This window comes from Salmo salar, chromosome ssa06, assembly GCF_905237065.1.
Source record: "Salmo salar chromosome ssa06, Ssal_v3.1, whole genome shotgun sequence".
NCBI classification, from domain to species: domain Eukaryota; kingdom Metazoa; phylum Chordata; class Actinopteri; order Salmoniformes; family Salmonidae; genus Salmo; species Salmo salar.
Window position 1 is genome coordinate 15,023,567 of NC_059447.1, and position 21,647 is coordinate 15,045,213.

Consider the following 21,647-nt stretch of genomic DNA (forward strand, 5'->3'; position numbering starts at 1 on the left):
ACCGTTGTAATGGTCACATAAGCCCAATGCTAACACAGTTGTCTTCATGCTACAGATTTTGCCATCGACAGCCATCAATATCGTTAAGCCCTGCACAACTAACGTGCTGTTTCCCATTTAACAACAGAAATAAATGATGCTCAACTGGAACCACTGGCTGATGTAATTTATTAGGAGAAAACACAACGCATGGAGAGTACGATATACATCTGTTACATAAACATGGTGTCTTTTTAGTTGTCTTGATAAGGCAGCTCCAAAATGCAGGTGTTTCAGCCTGGCTCAGTGCTTTCAGTGGTGGTGGGGCAAGCCAGCATAAAATACAGAGCGTTGCGCCGTGATTGGCTCAGTGTTCTTTCACTCATGGGGATACTACGTCACCGCCAAGTCTAGGGGAGAGCTAGAAAATTCTAGCCCCTTGGGTGCTGCCATGGAGTTACCTTATAAGTGTCCATCCAAGAAGGCTCAAGGCCATTGGTCACAGATAAAAAGACGTCAAATCACGTTATGTGTACAGTAGCTTTGATTGGACTGATCATGTCAACATCATACTTTAAAAATCTTAGCTAGCAGTCATCATCATGACTCAAGTCAACATCTACATCGGCCATTGGACATAAGCATTACACAACAAGTTGAAAATCGCTAATTCAACAATAAGTGGTTTGGAAGGAATCAGTGACTGGCTAATGTTAACTGCAGGCATTACAAAGCAATCACCAGCCTGCTATTCAGTGGAGTGTCTGTGTGATCCCAAATCTGGGATTTTTTTATTTATTTATTTAACCTTTATTTAACTAGGCAAGGCAGTTAAGAACAAATTCTTATTTACAATGACGACCTACCAAAAGGAAAGGCCTCCTGCTGGGACGGGGGCTGGGATTACATTTTTTATATATATATATTAATATAGGACACAACACACATCACGACAAGAGAGACAACACAACACTACATAAAGAGAGACCTAAGACAACAACATAGCAAGGCAGCAACACATGACAACTGATTAATCGCTATGTCATACTCTACACAGAGATTGACTTTAAAGGCACAGTGCAGTCAAAAAAGTGATTGTTCTATGTTTTATATATATTTCTACACTATGAGGTTGGAAGAATACTGTGAAATTTTGAGAATTATGATAATGCCCTTTTAGTGTAAGAGCTGTTAGAAAATAAATGTCAGCCTGTTTAGGTGGGATTGAGTTTTGGGCGCCTGGTAACATCCCCAGGTGATAAATGAGTGAACAGACCAATACGACCAAACCGTTTTAATTGAAAACAATCATAGTAAGGTACTTAACTGTAGCCCAGAAATTATTTTATATTGAGATAAAAACAGCTGCATTGGACCTTTAAGGTCTGAAAGTCTCTTTCCTATTGGCCAAGACAGCAGAATGTTTTGGTTGTCGGAAGATTATGGTCACTTACCCGAAAATGTGAAGACAGTTGTTATCACAAAGAAATGCCATAACTTGTCAGTCTCTTAATTAAACAATAGGGAGGAAGCAGGAAAATCAGTTTAAATGGCCTGCTACATCGGACACGTAGGCCTAACTGTTACAGAGTGTGAGATTGTGCTCCATGAGAGGCTTGCACTCTCATGTAACAGTTAGGCCTACGTGTCCGATGTAGCAGGCCATGATACACTAGAGACGGCATCCTGAGGTGAAACAACAGCTTCCTATTCATTTTCAATGGAAGGAAAACGGTGAGAAGCGAAGTGGGCGGGGACTGGTGGGTAATGCGAGCATGGGGCTACGGAGCTGAATGCAGTGAGACGGCGGGTAGCCTAGAGGTTAGAGAGTTTGGCCAGTAACTGAAAGGTTGCTGGTTCGAAGAAGGTGAAAACATTTTCTGTGTGCCTTTGCGCAAGGCACTTAACTCTAATTTGCTCCAGGGGCGCTGTACTACTATGGCTGACCCTTTAAAACTGCACTGGTGGATATGAAAATAATGCTTTTTTTGGTGGGGGGCAAAGTTGAACTTTGTGCAAGTCGTAGGTAATATCACAGTGCGAGTAACCAATTGAAGCGCACCATAGCATCCAACCCCTACTGGATTGGTGAGGTCAGTACAGGTGCATCAAAGCTGGCACCGAGAGACTGAAAAATATCTTCTATCTCAAGGCCATCAGACTGTTAAACAGCTGTCACTAACACAAAGAGGCTGCTGCCTACATACAGACTTGAAATCATTGGCCACTTTAATAAATAGATCACTAGTCACTTTAATAATGTTTACATATCTTGCATTACTCATCCCAAATGTGTATACTGTATTTTAAAAACATCTATTGCTTCTTGCCAATGCCGCTCGGTCATCACTCATCCATATATTTATATGCATATATTGTTATTCCATCCCTTTACTTAGATGTGTGTGTATTAGGTAGTTGTTCTGGAATTGTTAGATTACATTTTAGATATACTACAGTGTTGGAACTAGAAGCACAAACATTTCACTACACTCGCAATAACATCTGCTAACCATGTGTATGTGACCAATAACATTTGATTTGATTGGCTGACAATGGCTGTTGATGTGTAACACAACATAGCATGCTTGCTAGCTTGTTAGCACCAACATCAGGGCGAGGCTAGCGTGGCTCGGTGAGTTACCACTATAATAGTATCTCAGCCAGTCAGATCAATAGGATAAAGTTGCTCAAGCTCTGCTCGCCATGACCAAAAGTTATGCCTCCAGTGTTGCAGGCAAAAAAAATGTACGTATTTTGCAGCACCCCTACTAGAATTTTTTATAGTTTTAAAAATTCCCCTGCCTATTGGGACAACCACAGAGCAGGCTCCACTTGCCCGGCTGCCATAAATGCCATAAATTGTCCATCGTTCACTTAAACAATAGGGATGAACCAGAAAGATCAGCTTTATGCTACGCCTACTGGAATTCCTCACAGTTTTTCACTCTCCAATCACCTGCAGCAAGGGGATAACCCTTATAGTCCCTAGTACAACTACACTATATATACAAAAGTATGGGGACACCCCTTCAAATTTGTGGATTGGGCTATTTCAGCCACACTCATTGCTAACAGGTGTATAAAATCGAGCACACAGCCATGCAAACTCCATAGACAAACATTGATAGTGGAATGACCTTACTGAAGAGCCTTCTTTCATCCAAAATATATTAAATCAATAAATAGTGATGACATAGGCTAGACTGTGTTATACACCAGAGGTCTGTCTGTAATAAAGCGCTACTCTGCTTTCTTGACATCACCATCAACAAAACAAGTCCTACAGGCCCTAGTTTTGTCACACCTGGACTACTGCCCAGTCATATAGTCAAGTGCACAAAGAGGGACATTGGCAACTTACAATTGGCCCAGAACAGAGCAGCACAGCTGGCCCTTAAAAGTACATGGAGAGCTAGCATTAATAATATGCATGTCAATCTCTCCTGGCTAAAGTGGAGGAGAGATTGACTTCATCACTGCCTGTATTTGTGAGAGGTGTTGATGTGTTAAATATACTAAGCTGTCTGTTTAATTTACTAGAACACAGCTCAGACATCCATGCATACCCCACAAAACATGCCACTAGAGGTCTCTTCACAGTCCCCATAGCTAGAACAGACTATGGGAAATGCACAGTACTACATAGAGCTATGGCTACATGGAACTCTATTTCACATAAGTAACTCAAGCGAGCAGTAAAATCAGATTTAAAAAGCAGATAAAACAACACCTCATGGTACAACCCGGACTGTGAGGACACACATGCACACATTGTAAAATGTAGTAATGTAGTATTGTACATTTTATATTGTAAATGTGTAATATTAGAGTAATAATGTAGTAATGTCTTGTATGATATATTGTTTTATTTATTATGTAGGCTGTTGTTTTGTTTGATGTAATTGTTTTATTTATGATGTAGGCTGTTGTTTTGTTGTGATGTAATTGTTTTATTTATGATGTAAGTTGTTGTTTTGTTGTGATGTAATTGTTTTATTTATGATGTAGGCTGTTGTTTTGTAGTGATGTAATTGTTTAATTTATGATGTAGGCTGTTGTTTTGTTGTGATGTAATTGTTTAATTTATGATGTAGGCTGTTGTTTTGTTGTGATGTAAATGTTTTATTTATGATGTAGGCTGTTGTTTTGTTGTGATGTAATTGTTTAATTTATGATGTAGGCTGTTGTTTGTTGTGATGTGAATGTTTTACTCTGGTTTGGAACCCAGTAAGAGGAGCTGCTAAATACTACAAATACAAAATACTTTTGCCAAAGTGATACACTGCTATTAATTTAAAATCAAATCAAATATTATTCGTCACATGTGCTGAATACAACGGTGTTGACTTTACCATGAAATGCTTGCTCATGAACCCTTCCCAACAATGCAGAGTAAAAAATAGTTTTTATTAAAATAGTAACACAAAAGGAATAAAATACACAAACATGAAGCAATATACAGGGGTACTAGTACCAGATCAATGTGCAGAGGTACAAGGTATTTGAGTTAGATATGTACATAAAGGCAGGGTAAAGTGACTAGGCATCAGGATAGATAATAATAAGGTATGTGGTGTATATATTTACACAAAGGCAGGATAAAGTGACTAGGTATCAGGATAGATAATAATAAGGTATTTGAGGGAGATGTGTACATGAAGGCAGGGTAAAGTGACTAGGCATCAGGATAGATAATAATAAGGTATTTGAGGTAGATGTGTACATGAAGGCAGGGTAAAGTGACTAGGCATCAGGATAGATAATAATAAGGTATTTGAGGTAGATGTGTACATGAAGGCAGGGTAAAGTGACTAGGCATCAGGATAGATAACAATAAGGTATTTGAGGTAGATACGTACATGAAGGCAGGGTAAAGTGACTAGGCATCAGGATAGATAATAATAAGGTATTTGAGGTAGATGTGTACATAAAGGCAGGGTAAAGTGACTAGGCATCAGGATAGATAACAATAAGGTAAAAAAGAAGGGAGTAGGAGCAGCATATTGTGTGTGTGTGTGTGTGTGTGTGTGTGTGTGTGTGTGTGTGTGTGTGTGTGTGTGTGTGTGTGTGTGTGTGTGTGTGTGTGTGTGTGTGTGTGTGTGTGTGTGTGTGTGTGTGTGTGGTGCATGTGAATGTGTGTGTGTTTTGTGTCAGTTCGCCTTGTATAAAGTGTGTATATAAAGTCTTGTCAGTTTCATGTGATACTGAAGATATACAAAACGTAGCAGAGAGAATATCCAACTGACAATCTCTTAGAAACAAATATTGTAACCATGACTTAAAAAGAACTGATGTTGGCACAAGATGGATGGAAAGTTGGAGCATAACTAACACAGTTAGAGTTAACTAAAATGTACACTTAATCCAGTATAAACTAATGTATAGAATTTATTATGCAAGAGACAAATTCTACAGCACAACAGCAGGGGGTCATGTCTTAAGTGTAAAACTAATAATGACTCAATAAACCATGCTTTCAGAACCAATAGAACTAACATGGCTGAGCTTGCTTTATGCAGGGTTGTATCATGTAGGTCTATAGTGCCTTCAGAAAGTATTCAGACCCCTTGACTTTTTCCACTTTTTGTTAGGTTATAGCCTTATTCTAAAATTGATTTTAAAAAACATGTTTTTTTTAATCAATCTACACACAATACCCCATAATGACAAAGCAAAAACAGGTTTTTATAAATGTTAGCTAATTTATAAAAAATATAAAACAGAAATATCACAAATATTCAGACCCTTTACTCAGTACTTTGTTGAAGCACCTTTGGCAGCAATTACAGCCTCAAGTCTTCTTGGGTATGACACTACAAGCTTGGCATACTGGTATTTGGGGAGTTCCTTCCATTCTTCTCTGCAGATCCTCTCAAACTCTGTCAGGGTGGGGAGCATCGCTGCACAGCTATTTTCAGGTCCCTCCAGAGATGTTCAATCGGGTTCAAGTCCGGGCTCTGGCTGGGCCGCTAAAGGACATTCCGAGACTTGTCCCGAAGCCACTCCTGCATTGTCTTTGCTGTGTGCTTAGGGTCGTTGTCCTGTTGGAAGGTGTACCTTCATCCCAGTCTGAGGTCCTGAGTGCTCTGGAGCATGTTTTCATCAAGCACCTCTCTGTACTTTGCTTCGTTCATCTTTCCCTCGATCCTGACTAGTCTCCCAGTCCCTTCCTGCTGAAAAACCTCCCCACAACATGATGCTGCCATGCTTCACCGTAGGGATGGTGCCAGGTTTCCTCCAGCCGTGACGCTTGGCGTTCAGGCCAAAGGTTTCAATCTTAGTTTCATCAGACCAGAGAATATTATTTCTCATGGTTTGACAGTCTTTTGATGCCTTTTGGCAAACTCCAAGCAGGCTATCATGTGCCTTTTACTGAGGAGTGGCTTCCGTCTGGCCACTCTACCATAAAGGCCTGATTGTGGAATGCTGCAGAGATGGTTGTCTTTCTGGAATGTTCTCCCATCTATAGGAACTCTAGAGCTCTGTCAGAGTGACCATCCGGTTCTTGGCCACCTCCCTGACCAAGGCCCTCCTCCCCTGATTGCTCAGTTTGGCCAGGCTGCCAGCTTTAGGAAGAGTCTTGATGGTTCCAAACTTCTTTTAAAAAAACATTTTAAAAAAGGAAAGTTGGTAGGTGCACATTGCACTGTTGGGATGCTGGATTCCCCTAAAGTAAATGTATGTTTTGCCAAAATTCTATATTTACTCCTGTCTAAATAAAATAATTCAAAATACTCATTAGCTTCTTTAAAAATATATATCTCTGCATTGTTTCAAATTACAGGTGCGTAGGACATGCCTATTTTGTTGGGAAGCCCGACATTTTGTTACCACGCGTGGCAATATAAATACTTGATTATCGAATTATGGCTGTCATTGAAAAGCGACTAAAATATGTGTGAAGATAACGTGTTTTGAGTATAATTAAACATTTTGAGATGAAGAAGGGGAGGGGTGTGGCCAAGATATGGCGCGTTTCATTCCAGAATTCATGCACTCAGCTCTCCAGAATGTGCTCAGCTCTCCCAACAATTCTTGCACATTCATTGTTTCATTGTGTGAATTGTTTGCCCTTTGTTAATTTTGATAAATTCTCCATTACATATGTACCAGTAGGCCTAGTAATTGTACTGTTAATGGCCATCGTTAGGTTACATATATATTTCTGTTAATGCAGGTAGTAATTACATTAATTTACCGTTCTCACTCTCAAACTTGAAACATTATTTGCAGAGTTCAACCTGCTACACTTGATTTAATAACCATAATTTACGAGTTTTGTCATTTTTTTCATTTAACTTTGTTTGGAGTGCCCCATGTGCGCAATGAGCACGTGTCTGGTTTCTCTCTCCTGATAATGTTGAGTGAGCGCGCACCTGAGCGTGCATAAAAGTAAGCCTAACTGACCTGCTGTGGGCAGATGTAGGAAAGTTCCCATTAGGGGATATCGGATTTCTGATTGTCTTAATTAACTCACCACGTCCACCACTAATAAGCTGAGCTTCTTCACCTCACACAGTAGACCTGAGTCAACGAAGTCCGTTTTTTTAAACATCCATTACAAAAAATAATAGTTCTTCACAGTATTTGAAAAATCTTTCCAACGCTCGATATTCACCAAGCCTCGATGTGAAAAAGCAACATATCATGATCTGATGATCCCATATATCCAGTGGAAACGAAATTTAAAAATAAAGCTGTCTGTCCGGAGCTCACTGGTTCGGGATACTCTGAGGGCCCAGAATAGGCCTTCTCTAGTTGAAACAATGTTGCAAGTTCACTAGCAACAGCTTCGGCCCAGACCCAGTTGATTTATTTGGTAGCCTACAATGTTGCACTTCACCAGCTATGGCTCAAGTAAAGACAGATAGAAAGTGGGGCAGACAGGCAGAGAAGAGAGATTCATGTGATTGAAAGAACCTGCATTTTCAGCAGGATATTTTCTTCTGTTTTTATTTGTTGAATTTTAATTCTGACGTTTATGATTAACCAAGTGAAAACATTTAGAAAAACAAAAAGGTTATTATTGAAATCGAACTTTTCCACGAAATTCTGTTATAAAAATAATCAACTGGTAGACAGATCGGTAGAAGTTGTAGGATAAGTTGTAAGCTTCCCCAAACTTGAAACTCACGAGCGGCCTGTGGTCTTTACTCTAACACCCATTAAAAAAATGTGTGCACGCGCTTGAGTTGCGTGAAAAACGCACCATAACGTGCATTCCCAGCTAGCACATAACGTTCTGAGAACCATATGTTTGTTAGATGGGAATTTCAGTACTTAAGCATAACGTTTCCTACAGGTTTGCTCATGGTTCTATTAAAAGTAATGTTCTCAAATTGTTCAGGGAACATTAAGAAACAACGTTCTTCTGTGGGAATTGCAGTACTTCAACATAGCTTTTTCTACAGGTTTCCTCAAATTTCTATTTAAAATAATGTTCTAAGAACATTCAGAGAACGTAAAGAAACAATGTTCTTCTATGGAATTTCAGTACTACAGCATAACATTTTCTGCAGGTTTCCTCATGGTTCTATATAAAGTAATGTTCTCAGCACATTAAGAAAACTTTCTATAAAAACCACAAGAAAACATTGGTAACGCTCAAAGAACGTTCTAAGAATGTTATTTAAAAACATATACATTTTGTTCTCAGCGTCAACAAAACTATCTATCCTGTGTGTGTGTCCAGGTGTGTTGCCCGTACCCACTAATTGTCCACACCTTATCTTAATGAGTGTTGTTTTCCTTTGAAAGGGGTCTGTTTGAATAGACTAAAATGAACAGCATTGTATGAGTTAAAAATACATGGCATACTAGCTCCATCCTGGTGGTGCAGTGGTCTAATTCTATGGATAGATAACAGAGCATGTGAGCGGAGCTGGAGCATTCTCAAATCTGACTGAAGCGCGGAGCAAGTTGCCCAAAGGCTGGAGCATCGGCCTTCTCTCCGCCTCCAATTTTGCTCCAGTACCGCTCCAGTAACGCTCACTTTACGAGCTCAGTGCATGCCCGTCCCAGCATGCATTTGTAGTCTACTTGTGTGCTGCTTTAGCCCCTTGCTTTAGCTACTGTCATGGAGTTCGCTAAATATTTTCATTAAGAAACTGATAAAACACAAAGGTGTGAAATCAAGGTGACTTACAAAGATGAGGAGGACCAAGAGCAAGAGAGGGAGTGTGGTGATGTAGTGTCCACAACTAAATAATCATTTTGAAATCTGAAAAGACATCCTGAAAGCATGATGGTGTACTACGTGCACATTCTAACAGAAAGGAACGCGGTGGGTAGCTAGCTAAGTGTGTCATTATAGCAAAGTATTTATAAACAAAAAATAAGTTTGTTCTATCATCTTTACAATAGGCTATTGTTGATTTTGGCCCAATAGGCCTGGCATGTTATCTCTTTCAAAGAGCTTTCCATTTTGATAGGGTTATTTTACCATGAAATCTTTAGGCCTACCTATGAAATAAAAGTTCAAAAAATCTGCATCCCTGCCCAGCCTGGCAGGAGTGGCCCAAAAGGTGTTTTGCATCCTCAGTGGCTCTGCAAGGTCTGAGAGGGTATTCCCCGCTGTTGGCCTGCTCTACAGGCACCATCACATGAGCCTGAAGCCAAACTTGTGTTTCTAAAAGTGAATTCAAAGGCACTGTAGACTTTGTATATAAGTCTAGTAATTCATGTCTGGCTCCTGACCTATTGTCACAACTTCCACTGAAGTCAGTCCCTCTCCTTGTTCAGGCAGCATTTGACATCACTGGCTTTCTAGCCGTCGCCACAATGATGGCCTAGGAACAGTGGGTTAACTGTCTGTTCAGGGGTAGAACCACAGATTCGTACCTTGTCAGCTCAGGAACTTGAACTTGTAACCTTTTGGTTACTAATCCAACGCTCTAACCACTAGGCTACCCTGCCACCCCGTTATTGTGGGCTTGGTATATTGTATTTTATTTTGCAATTACTTGAGTAAATCCGTTGATTACTCTTATCTGCTGTCCTGCGCCTGACTCTCTACACCAGCTTCACACAGGCCGATTACACCTGTTTTGAGTGTTTATGTGCTGTTTAATACTACATGGCCTATTTGAAATTATGAGCGCTTCCTTTTCATGTTGTTTACTAAAATACTTTTCATTCAAATCATATGGTTTGGTTTCGATACTTCCAAACCAAATGGTAGGTCCAGGTAGTCACTACAAATAGATGGGTGTTTGTGATTTGAATGAATGGAGTGAATTTGGAACTGCAGTTTCTTTTCCTATGAGGAGTGGTTTTTAGCACTCAATTCCACTCACATGCTCTGATAGAGAACAGAAGATGCCACATTGAAAAATAAATGTGTTTGTATGATTAATGCCTAAGCAAATTAATTTCCATGTGTCCTTTCTGTGCTTGGTTCAACATTTAACCCAAAATAAGCAAGCAGTGATTTTAAAAATCGTATGGAAACATTTTCTCAGAATGTTCATTAATTACCTTCAAATAACCTAAAATCTAATTCCCAGAACAGGTGAAATGTTCACTACCGTTCTCAGACGTAAAAAAAAACATTTAAAAAAGTTAACGGTCAGGAAACGTATGGTTTCCTTTCCAGAACCAATGGGAAACCAAAAACCTTGCATTCCCACAACTTCCAAGGAACCAAATGTGCTAGCTGGGAGGCTTTCAAATGGCACTTCAGACAAACAGATTGCAATTTTGGTGCACATAGAATGGAGTCTTGAGTATATTCAAGTGCGTGTTCCATGGCAAATCTTCTGTTCAGGACAACCCAGGGCATAATCCATGTCACCCTAGTACGTGTGGATTAAACATAGAGTTCATGAACGTTGACACTGTAAATGACATGACTTTTCAAATATGGAAATGTTAATCCAGAACCACAGCAACTCCATTTGGAAAAATACCCTGCTTAAAGGGACAACCACAGAACAGGCTCAACTTGCCTGGTTGACATAAATTCCATAAATTGTTTGTCTTTCGCCTAAACAATGGCGATGAAACAGAAAGATCAATTTTAGGATATGCCTATTTGAAATTCTTTTTTTAAACACCTGGGGCAACTTTAAAGCAGGCTCAACTTGCCCTACTGCTCAGTTCAGTTCACTTGCCCTAGGCCCCTCAAACTCAACTCTGGACCTCGACGTGAAGCCAGTGCCACTGCATTTTTTTATTGTTCCCCTTTAATCAGGGACTGATTTTGACCAGGGACACAAGGTGGGTGCAATTCGTTATCAGGTAGAACAGAAAACTAGCATGCTCCTGAGCACCATGCACAACAAGAAGATGCCCCGTCCCCCGCTAATTGGGCTACTTTTGCACATTTATTATTGTATGAGTGAGGTTTGATGATGAATACTACCTCCAAACGAATGGAACATCGAGGGCTCTACATTCGCTCCAAGCTATGCTAACCTCTATGTGGGTCTTTTTGAGGAACGGAAAATGAGCTGTCAGATTTTATGGCACTACTCAGTGACATTGACCCCAATCTCAAATTCACTATTGAATGTGACGCTCGACGTGTTCGTTACCTCGATATGTGGATTGAGAAATCAAATGGAACCCTGTTTACAACTCTGTATAGAAAAGACACGGCCAGAAATACTCTATTACAGGGGGACAGCTTCCATCCTGAGCCATTAAAAAGAGGACTTCCTAGAAGCCAGTTTTCCAGACCGTGTAGCCACTCCACAGAGGATTATCTACAAAAAGCAGTGGAGATCCACACTAGTTTTCTAAGAAGAGTCTATTCGCCACAATGTGTGGATGAAGCTCTTAATTTGGCATTGGGAAAAACACGAGATGAACTGCTAAAGCTAAAGAACACTCCGTAATGTTCACAACCACATATACTTTGAACTCGCGAAAAGTGGGAGATGTGGTCAAGAAACACTGGCATATTTTATCATCAGACCCGGCTTTTCAGGCTCAATTTAAAAATCCACCACTTATTGTGTATCGGATCGGTCGCAATTTACGCAATAAATTGGTTCATGCCAACTTTCAGCCACAAAAGAAAATCAGCCGGGCTCTTTTACGCCCTCTTCCAAATGGATGCAGAGGATGCGCACAGTGCAACAATATGATGAAGTGTGAATATTTCTGCCACCCACACACAGGAAAACGGGTACAAATAAATGACATTATTACGTGTTCCACCACCCATGTTATTTACATTATTAAATGTCCATGTGGGCTCTGCTATGTCGGTAAAACCTCTCGTTCTCTCAAACAGAGAATTAGTGAACATAAAAATTAAATCAGGAGAAACGACAGGGATTATCCAGTCGCAGTACATTTTAATGACCTAAAGCATGACATTAGATTCTGTGGAGAAGAGAAAGTTAAGATATCAGACAGGGGAGGTGAGTCGGGGAAATGCTTTAAATCGAGAGGAGTCGATGTGTTCTGAAAGATGAGACCTTGAGGATCATAAGCAATAACGCTTTGATGTCATACAAGCAAACCACACACCTTGAATCCGAATGTGCACTTAATAGAACGCTCAGCCTACCACTGGCTTGGTTCTGACTGGGGAGGAGCTCACAGCCTGCAATAAAAACGGGCTGATTACATCGAAGGGAAAACAGATTTCTAGGTGTTAGTCTGTCTGGGAACATCTTTGAATGTTCTAGTGTGGTTTACAATACAACTGTTCTTTAGCTCCTGGAGTAAACATATCTTACGCGATACATTGTTGATAGATATTTTCCAAAATGACTTGGTCTATAAGCAGTTGTTTCATCACTCTGGTCGTTTTGTTCCTTTGGCGGATCGAAGACGTTGCAGAAGCTTGCAGATGCGCTCCTGTCCATCTTCAACAGGCTTTTTGCAGCGCAGACGTCGGTAAGGAAACTGCCAATATTTCTGACTTCTCAGGTTCTCAACTCCGGTCCTCGAGTTACTCCAACGGTACACATTTTTGTTGTATCCCTGGACAAGAACACCTGATTCAACTAATCATCCCTCAATGAGTTGAATCAGGTATTTTTGTCCGGGGATACAACAAAAAGTGTGCTGTTGGGTGTACTCGAAGGCTGGAGTTGGCAACCACTGGGCTACTACACTGTATCAATGCGCAACATGACCACAGAATTCTTCATGTTTATAATAATAACCATGACATGATCATTATATTTACATAATTAAGTAGGCAACAGTAAGATGGGCTACAGCCAGGGCTCTCCAACCCTGTTCCTGGAGAGCTGCCATCCTGTAGGTTTTTGATCCAACCCTAATGTGCTCACCTGATTCTAATAATTAGTTGGTTGATAAACTGAATCAGGTCTGTTACAACTGGGTTTGGATTGAGAACCTGCAGGAGGGTACCTCTCCAGGAACAGGGTTTGAGAGCCCTGGCTGTAGCCCTGGATGAGACCCTACTACACCAAGTGTTATATTTGCTTCTAGGCCTACACATTATGCCTACAGTTGAATTGTTTCATTTTATATACTACAATTAAGTAAATACATTCTTTCTACATTTAAGCCAAGGCATTCAGTTGTAGTGTAGACTATTTATTTAAATCAAATAGTGGTAGGCTACAGATCACATATCTTAATTTGAGCCAGTTTCACGCATCAGGAACATAATCCTGCAGCAACGTGAATTGTTATGCGATTATAATGAATTGATTTTTAGTTGTTAGGGTTGATATAATTTTCATTCGGGCAAATCAAGTCTGGCATTTTTTTTTGTGGAAATTAATAACTTTAGTTGGCTTTCTAAACCTTGAATACGCTACAAGTTTGCAGTTCCTGATGTGCAGGAAAATCCCTGCAACAGGATGATAAAATTAAGATTTGGCAACTGTCACTTTTCTTGGAGACTTCATTTATTTCATGTGCTCCTTAAAATGAATATCTCTACCTGACTTGTACTTGCATTAAGGAAACGCATATGCTCTGCGCAACTGTGGGCTGTGGCGCCATCTTGAGGTCTGAAACATTTGCCAAATGGTTTTGGAGACTAATGTCCTTTAGCTGGTAAAGCTGTTAGTAAAAACCCATTCTACTGTAGTTTCATTAGATCAGTATGTCTGCAAAACAAACTGTAATTCCAGTGATAAAAGCAACAAGTACTACTCTGGTGTACTGGTTCTGATGATGATGATGATAGACAACATCTGCAGACCAGGCGGGGCAGCATGGTTAACCAAGGTGTTGAATTAAAGGCAGATGACCAGAGTTAGGAATCTAGGACCTGGGGGGGAAACTGACTCGTTTGTTTAGCCCAAACAGTGTGAACTTATCCACAAACATTTTTATGACTGTAAAATCTTGTCTGAAGGATTCTACTGTTTTATTTGATCTCATTACACCCTTAAACAATCAGTGACTGACTGTCCATTAAAGGGAAAATGATGTCAGTAGTTAAACCAAGTTTCTCTCTTCCAGTGATCAGGGCAAAGGTGGTTGGAGTGAAAGCTGTGTCTGGTAACACCAACTATGATGTCCAACAGATCAAGGTATGATCAGCCTTTTTATTAAGTTGTTGTTCCTGACTACATTGAAGCACACTGAACCCCAGTCTGACAGCTTCACTCCTTTCCCCTGGGCTCCAACCCTTCAATGTTTGCAGATCTGGGCTGGCATAAGCAGTGTAGTTGTGGAGCTTCCATCGTATGAAAAGGAGCTTCTGTAGAAATGGCTCATGCCTCTTGCTGGAAAGCACATTATTCAGTCGCCGTTCCTACCAGTCCTAGACTATGGTGACATCTATATGAATGCAGCTGCCATTTCATTAAAGCTTTTAAATGCAGTTTATATTACGCACTGCACTTTATTGCTGGTGATGGGGGTTTGGTAATCATCACTGCATTCCCTACCAGGAAGTTGGCTGGCTCTGTTACATTGGTTGATATATTGCCAGATTTTCATTTACAAAGCCCTTTTACTAAAACTCTCACTGTGGTTAACATTACTACTGACCTTTTAGACTGTCACGTTGTGGCAGAAGTCTGTGTATGTGTGTTCTGGGATGTCTGTTTCGATGTTTGTCTGTTTGGCTCCTGATCAGGGACAGCTGGTTATCGTTGTTCCTGATTGGGAGTCATATATATTAGGAGTGTGTTTGTCATCTGGGTTTGTGGGTTGTTTTCCTTAGCACTGCTATTATTGTAAGTATAGCCTGTTAACCTGTCTTTAGTCGTTCTTGTTTATTGTTTTCCGTGTTTGCTTTATTCATCATTAAAGATGAGTATTCACATCCCGCCTGCGTTTTGGTCTATTCAACAAGGCTACACCTGTGACAGACACTTTAGTTAGTCTGTCTCAGATCAGGATGGTTGACTCTGGATATTACATTGGTCTCTACTGAGTTGGATGAATCTGCCTGAAATATTTTACCATTATTTGTGGAATGATCTTCAAAATGTTCTGAATGTGATGTTGAGTCAGAATTGTTCGACTGTTCTGCTTACATTTTCTAACTTGATGTTTGTAATACGGGGATCTGTAAAAAATACCTTGGTCTTTTTATGACACTCTGATAAAATAAAGGTTAGATGAATAAATATTTGTTGCTCTGCAAACATCAAAAGCTGAGGGGATGGGGTATAGGGAGGGAATTAGGAAAGACTGACAGTGCCTGTGTCATGTCCTGACCCTAGTAAGATGTCATTTTCTATAGTAGATTAGGTCAGGGTGTGATGGGGGGCTGTTGTGGGTTTTCTATGTTTGAGTTCTGGTTCTAGTGTTTCTATGTTGAGGTTGTTTGGGTTGATCTCCAATTGGAGGCAGCTGATCCTCGTTGCCTCTGATTGGAGATCATATTTAAGTGGGGTTTTTTTCTTCCTGTTTTTGTGTGTGATTATCTTTTGAGTAGTGTTTTTGTATTGCATTTAGCTTCACTATAAGTAAAATATGAACACGCTGCATTTTGGTCCGATCCTTGTGACAGCTGCAGTCTGTTAGGTTCCAAACTGTAGATGTTTGACAGATCTTCCTTTCTCTCCTTGTGATTGGCTAGATGTTCAAAGGTCCTGACCGGGTTATCCACACCATCTTCACTTCATCCTCTTCAGCCTCGTGCGGCGTGACTCTGGAACTCACCAAGGAGTATCTCTTCACAGGTGTGGATCTCACTACATTACCCAGGTTCATTGCTATCACTGGTTAAACTGCTCCACCTATGCTTGTAGCATCATGGCCTATTCTAAACTATTACTTCATCTTGTACAAGAAATCAATTGCTTTAAAGAAAATACTTCATCTTTAACCATTTTAATTGAATCTATAACTAGGCAAGTCAGTTAAACATTCTTGTTTGCATTGACGGCCAAACGCAGACGAAGCTGTGCCAATTATGCGCCGCCCTATGGGACTCCCAACCACAGCCGGCTGTGATACAGCCTGGATCTTCAAGTTACGCTTTACAATACCAAATGTTATGAATTTAAATGTTTACAACTAATGCATCACTTATTTATTACGATAAATTCTAGTGTTCCAGGCTGCATCGTTATGTCTTCCTGCTCCAGGGTAAAGTTTCCATAAGGGACAGATTTAGGATCTGTTTTCCCCCTCCCCCAATCCTAATCTTAACCATTTGTGGGGGGGAAAGGGGTAACGGATCCAATATCAGCATCTGGGTTGATCAGCATCTGGGGTTGTTGACTCACTGTCTTCTGTCTTCAGGCAGGATGAATACTGATGGCAGGATGCGCATAGTCATGTGTGACTTTATTCAGTACTGGGAGGACTTGAATCACACACAAAGGAAGAGCTTGACTCAACGCTACCAAAGCGGCTGCGATTGCACGGTGTGTGTGATAGGAATTATAGTAAAATTGCATTACACCACTTTTGTTCAGTTTTCACTTTGTCACATTGAGTATTGGGGTAATGATCAGTCAGTGATCTGGATCTTTCTCTCTCCCTGCTCTGATCTACAGATCATCCGCTGCTCTTCCCTCCCGTGTCCCGTCAGCGCCCCAGATGAGTGTCTTTGGACGGACTGGTTGTTGGCCGATGGCCAAAGCGGACCCCAGGCCAAGTACTCTGCCTGTCTCAAGAGGAGTGACGGGTCCTGTGCGTGGTACAGGGAGATGGCTCCATCCAGGAAGTAGTTCCTGGATATTGAAGACTCCTAAACTCTATAGGCCTTCCTCTCACTGCTCCCTGACTAAAGATGCCTGCAATTTAAAAGCTGGTCACTTCTTGTGCAATAAAATTATAGTGCTCCAAGTGTTAATTTCTTGTGCTTGTCAGTTTTTAAACTGGAACCAAAGGTGTTATTGAAACCCAAAAGGGTGATCTGTGTTGGCCGACATGGTTGTGTTTCTAACTAGACCATTATTCCTGAGAAATGCCATCCTAAAACCTGGGGCATGTTCAGCTGGGCACAATATATTAGAATGAATGTTATAAACATGAGAAGGCTTTGACAAATGCAGGTGTGGTTCCCTTCTGCTCATTGAATGCATTTTAATTAAATTGCTGAGAACCCTCATGCTTGCTGACCAAAAGATTGTCGGAGTTTTCACAACATTTATCTTAAATTAAAAAAAATACTTTTTTCTCAGACTCACTACCCACTGGGGAATGTTTTCCATGTAATTTAACACTTGCATCAAAGTGAAACTGATTTTGGATTTGAGAAGTTAAATCTTTTTAACCTGACTCATTGACATTTGACAACTCAACCAAATGTCAATGAAATCTAGACGTTGAACTGATACATGCTGAGTGGGTAGACTATATGGAGAACCGTTCAGAATATTTTGTAAAGCTATGGAACGCATTTAACTAGGTGAGCAAGTTCAGAACAAATTCTTAATTACAATGATGGCCTAACCCGGACAATGCTGGGACAATCATGGCCGGTTGTGATTCAGCCTGGAATCAAACCATGGTCTGTAGTGACGCCTTTAGCACAGATGCATTGCCATTAGACCGCTGCGCCACTCGGGAGCCCTAATACATGCATAGTTGTCTCCTTTTCAGCACCAGTTGGTAATATGCAAATACTGAATTGTATATTTAAGGTTTAGAAAGTATTTAATAGTAAAGTGTTTTAGACTTGGTGAATTAAAAATACTGTTCTGGATTGACTGGCGGTGTCTGAAAGTAATGATGGACTATCATTTCTCTTTTCTTATTTGAGCTGGTCTTGCGATAATATGGATTTGGTCTTTTACCAAATAGAGCTATCTTCTGTATACCACCCCTACCTTGTCACAACACACCTGATTGGCTTAAATGCATTAGGATGGAAATTAATTAACACCTGTTAATTGAAATGCATTCCAGGTGACTACCTCAAGAAGCTGGTTAAGAGTGTGCAACGCTGTCATCAAGGCAAAGGGTGGCTACATTGAATCTGAAATATAAAATATTTGTTTAAAGCTTTTTTGGTTACTACATGATTCCATATGTGCTATTTCATAGTTTTGATGTCTTCACTATTATTCTACAATGTAGAAAATAGTAAAAATAAAGAAACCCTGGAATTAGGTGTCCAAACTTTTGACTGGTACTGTACATCTGTCCAAATGAAAAATAACATATAGCTGGCTAAGTCAAAATTGTCCAAACCGAAACGGTCACAACTGCAACAATTGACACCATACACTGCTCAAAAAAATAAAGGGAACACTTAAACACAATGAAACTCCAAGTCATTCACACTTCTGTGAAATCAAACTGTCCACTTAGGAAGCAACACTGATTGACAATAAATTTCACATGCTGTTGTGCAAATGGAATAGACAACAGGTGGAAATTATAGGCAATTAGCAAGACACCCCCAATAAAGGAGTGGTTCTGCAGGTGGTGACCACAGACCACTTCTCATTTCCTATCCTTCCTGGCTGATGTTTTGGCCACTTTTGAATGCTGGCGGTGCTTTCACTCTAGTGGTAGCATGAGACGGAGTCTACAACTCACACAAGTGGCTCAGGTAGTGCAGCTCATCCAGGATGGCACATCAATGCGAGCTGTGGCAAGAAGGTTTGCTGTGTCTGTCAGCGTAGTGTCCAGAGCATGGAGGCGCTACCAGGAGACAGGCCAGTACATCAGGAGACGTGGAGGAGGCCGTAGGAGGGCAACAACCCAGCAGCAGGACCGCTACCTCCGCCTTTGTGCAAGGAGGAGCAGGAGGAGCACTGCCAGAGCCCTGCAAAATGACCTCCAGCAGGCCACAAATGTGCATGTGTCTGCTCAAACGGTCAGAAACAGACTCCATGAGGGTGGTATGAGGGCCCGACGTCTACAGGTGGGGGTTGTGCTTACAGCCCAACACCGTGCAGGACGTTTGGCATTTGCCAGAGAACACCAAGATTGGCAAATTCGCCACTGGCGCCCTGTGCTCTTCACAGATGAAGCAGGTTCACACTGAGCACATGTGACAGACGTGACAGAGTCTGGAGACGCCGTGGAGAACGTTCTGCTGCCTGCAACATCCTCCAGCATGACCGGTTTGGCGGTGGGTCAGTCATGGTGTGGGGTGGCATTTCTTTGGGGGGCCGCACAGCCCTCCATGTGCTCGCCAGAGGTAGCATCATGTCTCGCTCCATCCACCAACACCACGTTGCACCACAGACTGTCCAGGAGTTGGCGGATGCTTTAGTCCAGGTCTGGGAGGAGATCCCTCAGGAGACCATCCGCCACCTCATCAGGAGCATGCCCAGGCGTTGTAGGGAGGTCATACAGGCACGTGGAGGCCACACACACTACTGAGCCTCATTTTGACTTGTTTTAAGGACATTACATCAAAGTTGGATCAGCCTGTAGTGTGGTTTTCCACTTTAATTTTCCGGGCAGTCTGGCCGGCTCTGGCGGCTCCGGGCAATCTGGGCAGCTCTGGCGGCTCCGGGCAGTCTGGGCGGCTCTGGCGACTCCTGACTGACGGGCGGCTCTGGCGACTCCTGACTGACGGGCGGCTCTGGCGACTCCTGACTGACGGGCGGCTCGGGCGACTCCTGACTGACGGGCGGCTCGGGCGACTCCTGACTGACGGGCGGCTCGGGCGACTCCTGACTGACGGGCGGCTCGGGCGACTCCTGACTGACGGGCGGCTCGGGCGACTCCTGACTGACGGGCGGCTCGGGCGACTCCTGACTGACGGGCGGCTCGGGCGACTCCTGACTGACGGGCGGCTCGGGCGACTCCTGACTGACGGGCGGCTCGGGCGACTCCTGACTGACGGGCGGCTCGGGCGACTCCTGACTGACGGGCGGCTCGGGCGACTCCTGACTGACGGGCGGCTCGGGCGACTCCTGACTGACGGGCGGCTCGGGCGTCTCTTGACTGACGGCAGCTCGGGCGACTCTTGACTGACGGGCAGCTCGGGCGACTCTTGACTGACGGGAAGCTCGGGCGACTCTTGACTGACGGGAAGCTCGGGCGACTCTTGACTGACGGGAAGCTCGGGCGACTCTTGACTGACGGGCAGCTCGGGCGACTCTTGACTGACGGGCAGCTCGGGCGACTCTTGACTGACGGGCAGCTCGGGCGACTCTTGACTGACGGGCAGCTCGGGCGACTCTTGACTGACGGGCAGCTCGGGCGACTCTTGACTGACGGGCAGCTCGGGCGACTCTTGACTGACGGGCAGCTCGGGTGACTCTTGACTGGGATGACGCACTTGAAGCCTGGTGCGTGGTGCTGGTACTGGAGGTATCGGCTTGGGAACACACACCTCAGAGCTAGTGCGGGGAGCGGGAACAGGACGAGTCAGACTGGGCTGACGCACTAAAAGCCCGATGCGTGGCGCTGGTACTGGAGGTATCGGCTTGGGAACACGCACCTCCAGGCTAGTGCGGGGAGCGGGAACAGGACGAGTCGGACTGGGCTGACGAACTGGATGCCTGGTGCGTGGTGCTGGTATTATCTTCACCAGACAGCTAGCACGCACCTCAGGACTATTAATAAACGCTACTCCAGGTGATAACATTAGGACACGCTCTGTAGGGCGAATGTCGTGCCTAAAACACCAACACAGTAGCTCTCTCATCCTTTTCTCCTCCAATTTTCCCATCAACTCCCTTATAGTCTCTGTTTCTCTTTCCTCCACTTTTCCCCTCACTAGCTCTGGTTCAATCCTCGGCTCCGCCGATCTGTCCGTGTGCCCCCCCCAAAAAAAATTCTTGGGGCTGCCTCTCCGGTTTAAACGCCAGTCGCGTTCCTCGGTAGCGTTCCCGGTCCTCACCGAATTCCCCTTGCTCCTTCCTCTGCTGCTGGGTCCATTTTTGGTGGTGGGAGATTCTGTCACGGTTGTCATTGGTAAAGGAGGACCAAAATGCAGCAGGTATGTGTATGCTCATCTTGACGTTTTAATAAATTCAAAATGAACACAAAAATAACAAAAGAACGAACGATCAACAAAACAGTCTGGTAAGGCACAAGGCTAAACACAGAACAATCTCCCACAAATGACAAACACAAACACACCCTAATATATGGGACTCTCAATCAAAGGCAAATAGACAACACCTGCCTTCAACTGAGAGTCCCAACCCCAATTAACCAAACATAGAAACAGACTCACTAGACTAAACATAGAATACATGAATATCAAACAGTGCCCAAACACCCCGGAATACTTAAATCAAATGCCCCTTCAACAAACACACAACCCCGAACCACATAAAACGAATACCCTCTGCCACGTCCTGACCAAACTACAATGACAATTAACCCTTATACTGGCCAGGACATGA

At 42.5% G+C, this 21,647-nt stretch overlaps 1 protein-coding gene across 1 annotated transcript; it reads left to right on the top strand.

The window, feature by feature from the left end:
* The first annotated feature begins 12,495 nt into the window (after positions 1 to 12,495).
* LOC106592142 (metalloproteinase inhibitor 2) lies at positions 12,496 to 17,179 on the top strand. The gene is made up of 5 exons (XM_014183453.2): positions 12,496 to 12,831; positions 14,383 to 14,453; positions 15,956 to 16,058; positions 16,624 to 16,748; positions 16,881 to 17,179. The coding sequence occupies exons 1-5, from the start codon at positions 12,702 to 12,704 to the stop codon at positions 17,052 to 17,054; spliced, it is 603 nt and encodes a 200-aa protein (XP_014038928.1). The 5' UTR covers positions 12,496 to 12,701; the 3' UTR covers positions 17,055 to 17,179.
* Positions 17,180 to 21,647: the final 4,468 nt, after the last annotated feature.

Coding starts and splice junctions, on each gene's coding strand:
- LOC106592142 (XM_014183453.2), top strand. CDS start 12,702: ATGACTTGGTCTATAAGCAGTTGTTTCATCACTCTGGTCGTTTTGTTC. Junction 12,832..14,382: donor TTTTTGCAGCGCAGACGTCG/GTAAGGAAACTG, acceptor TCTCTCTTCCAG/TGATCAGGGCAAAGGTGGTT. Junction 14,454..15,955: donor ATGATGTCCAACAGATCAAG/GTATGATCAGCC, acceptor GTGATTGGCTAG/ATGTTCAAAGGTCCTGACCG.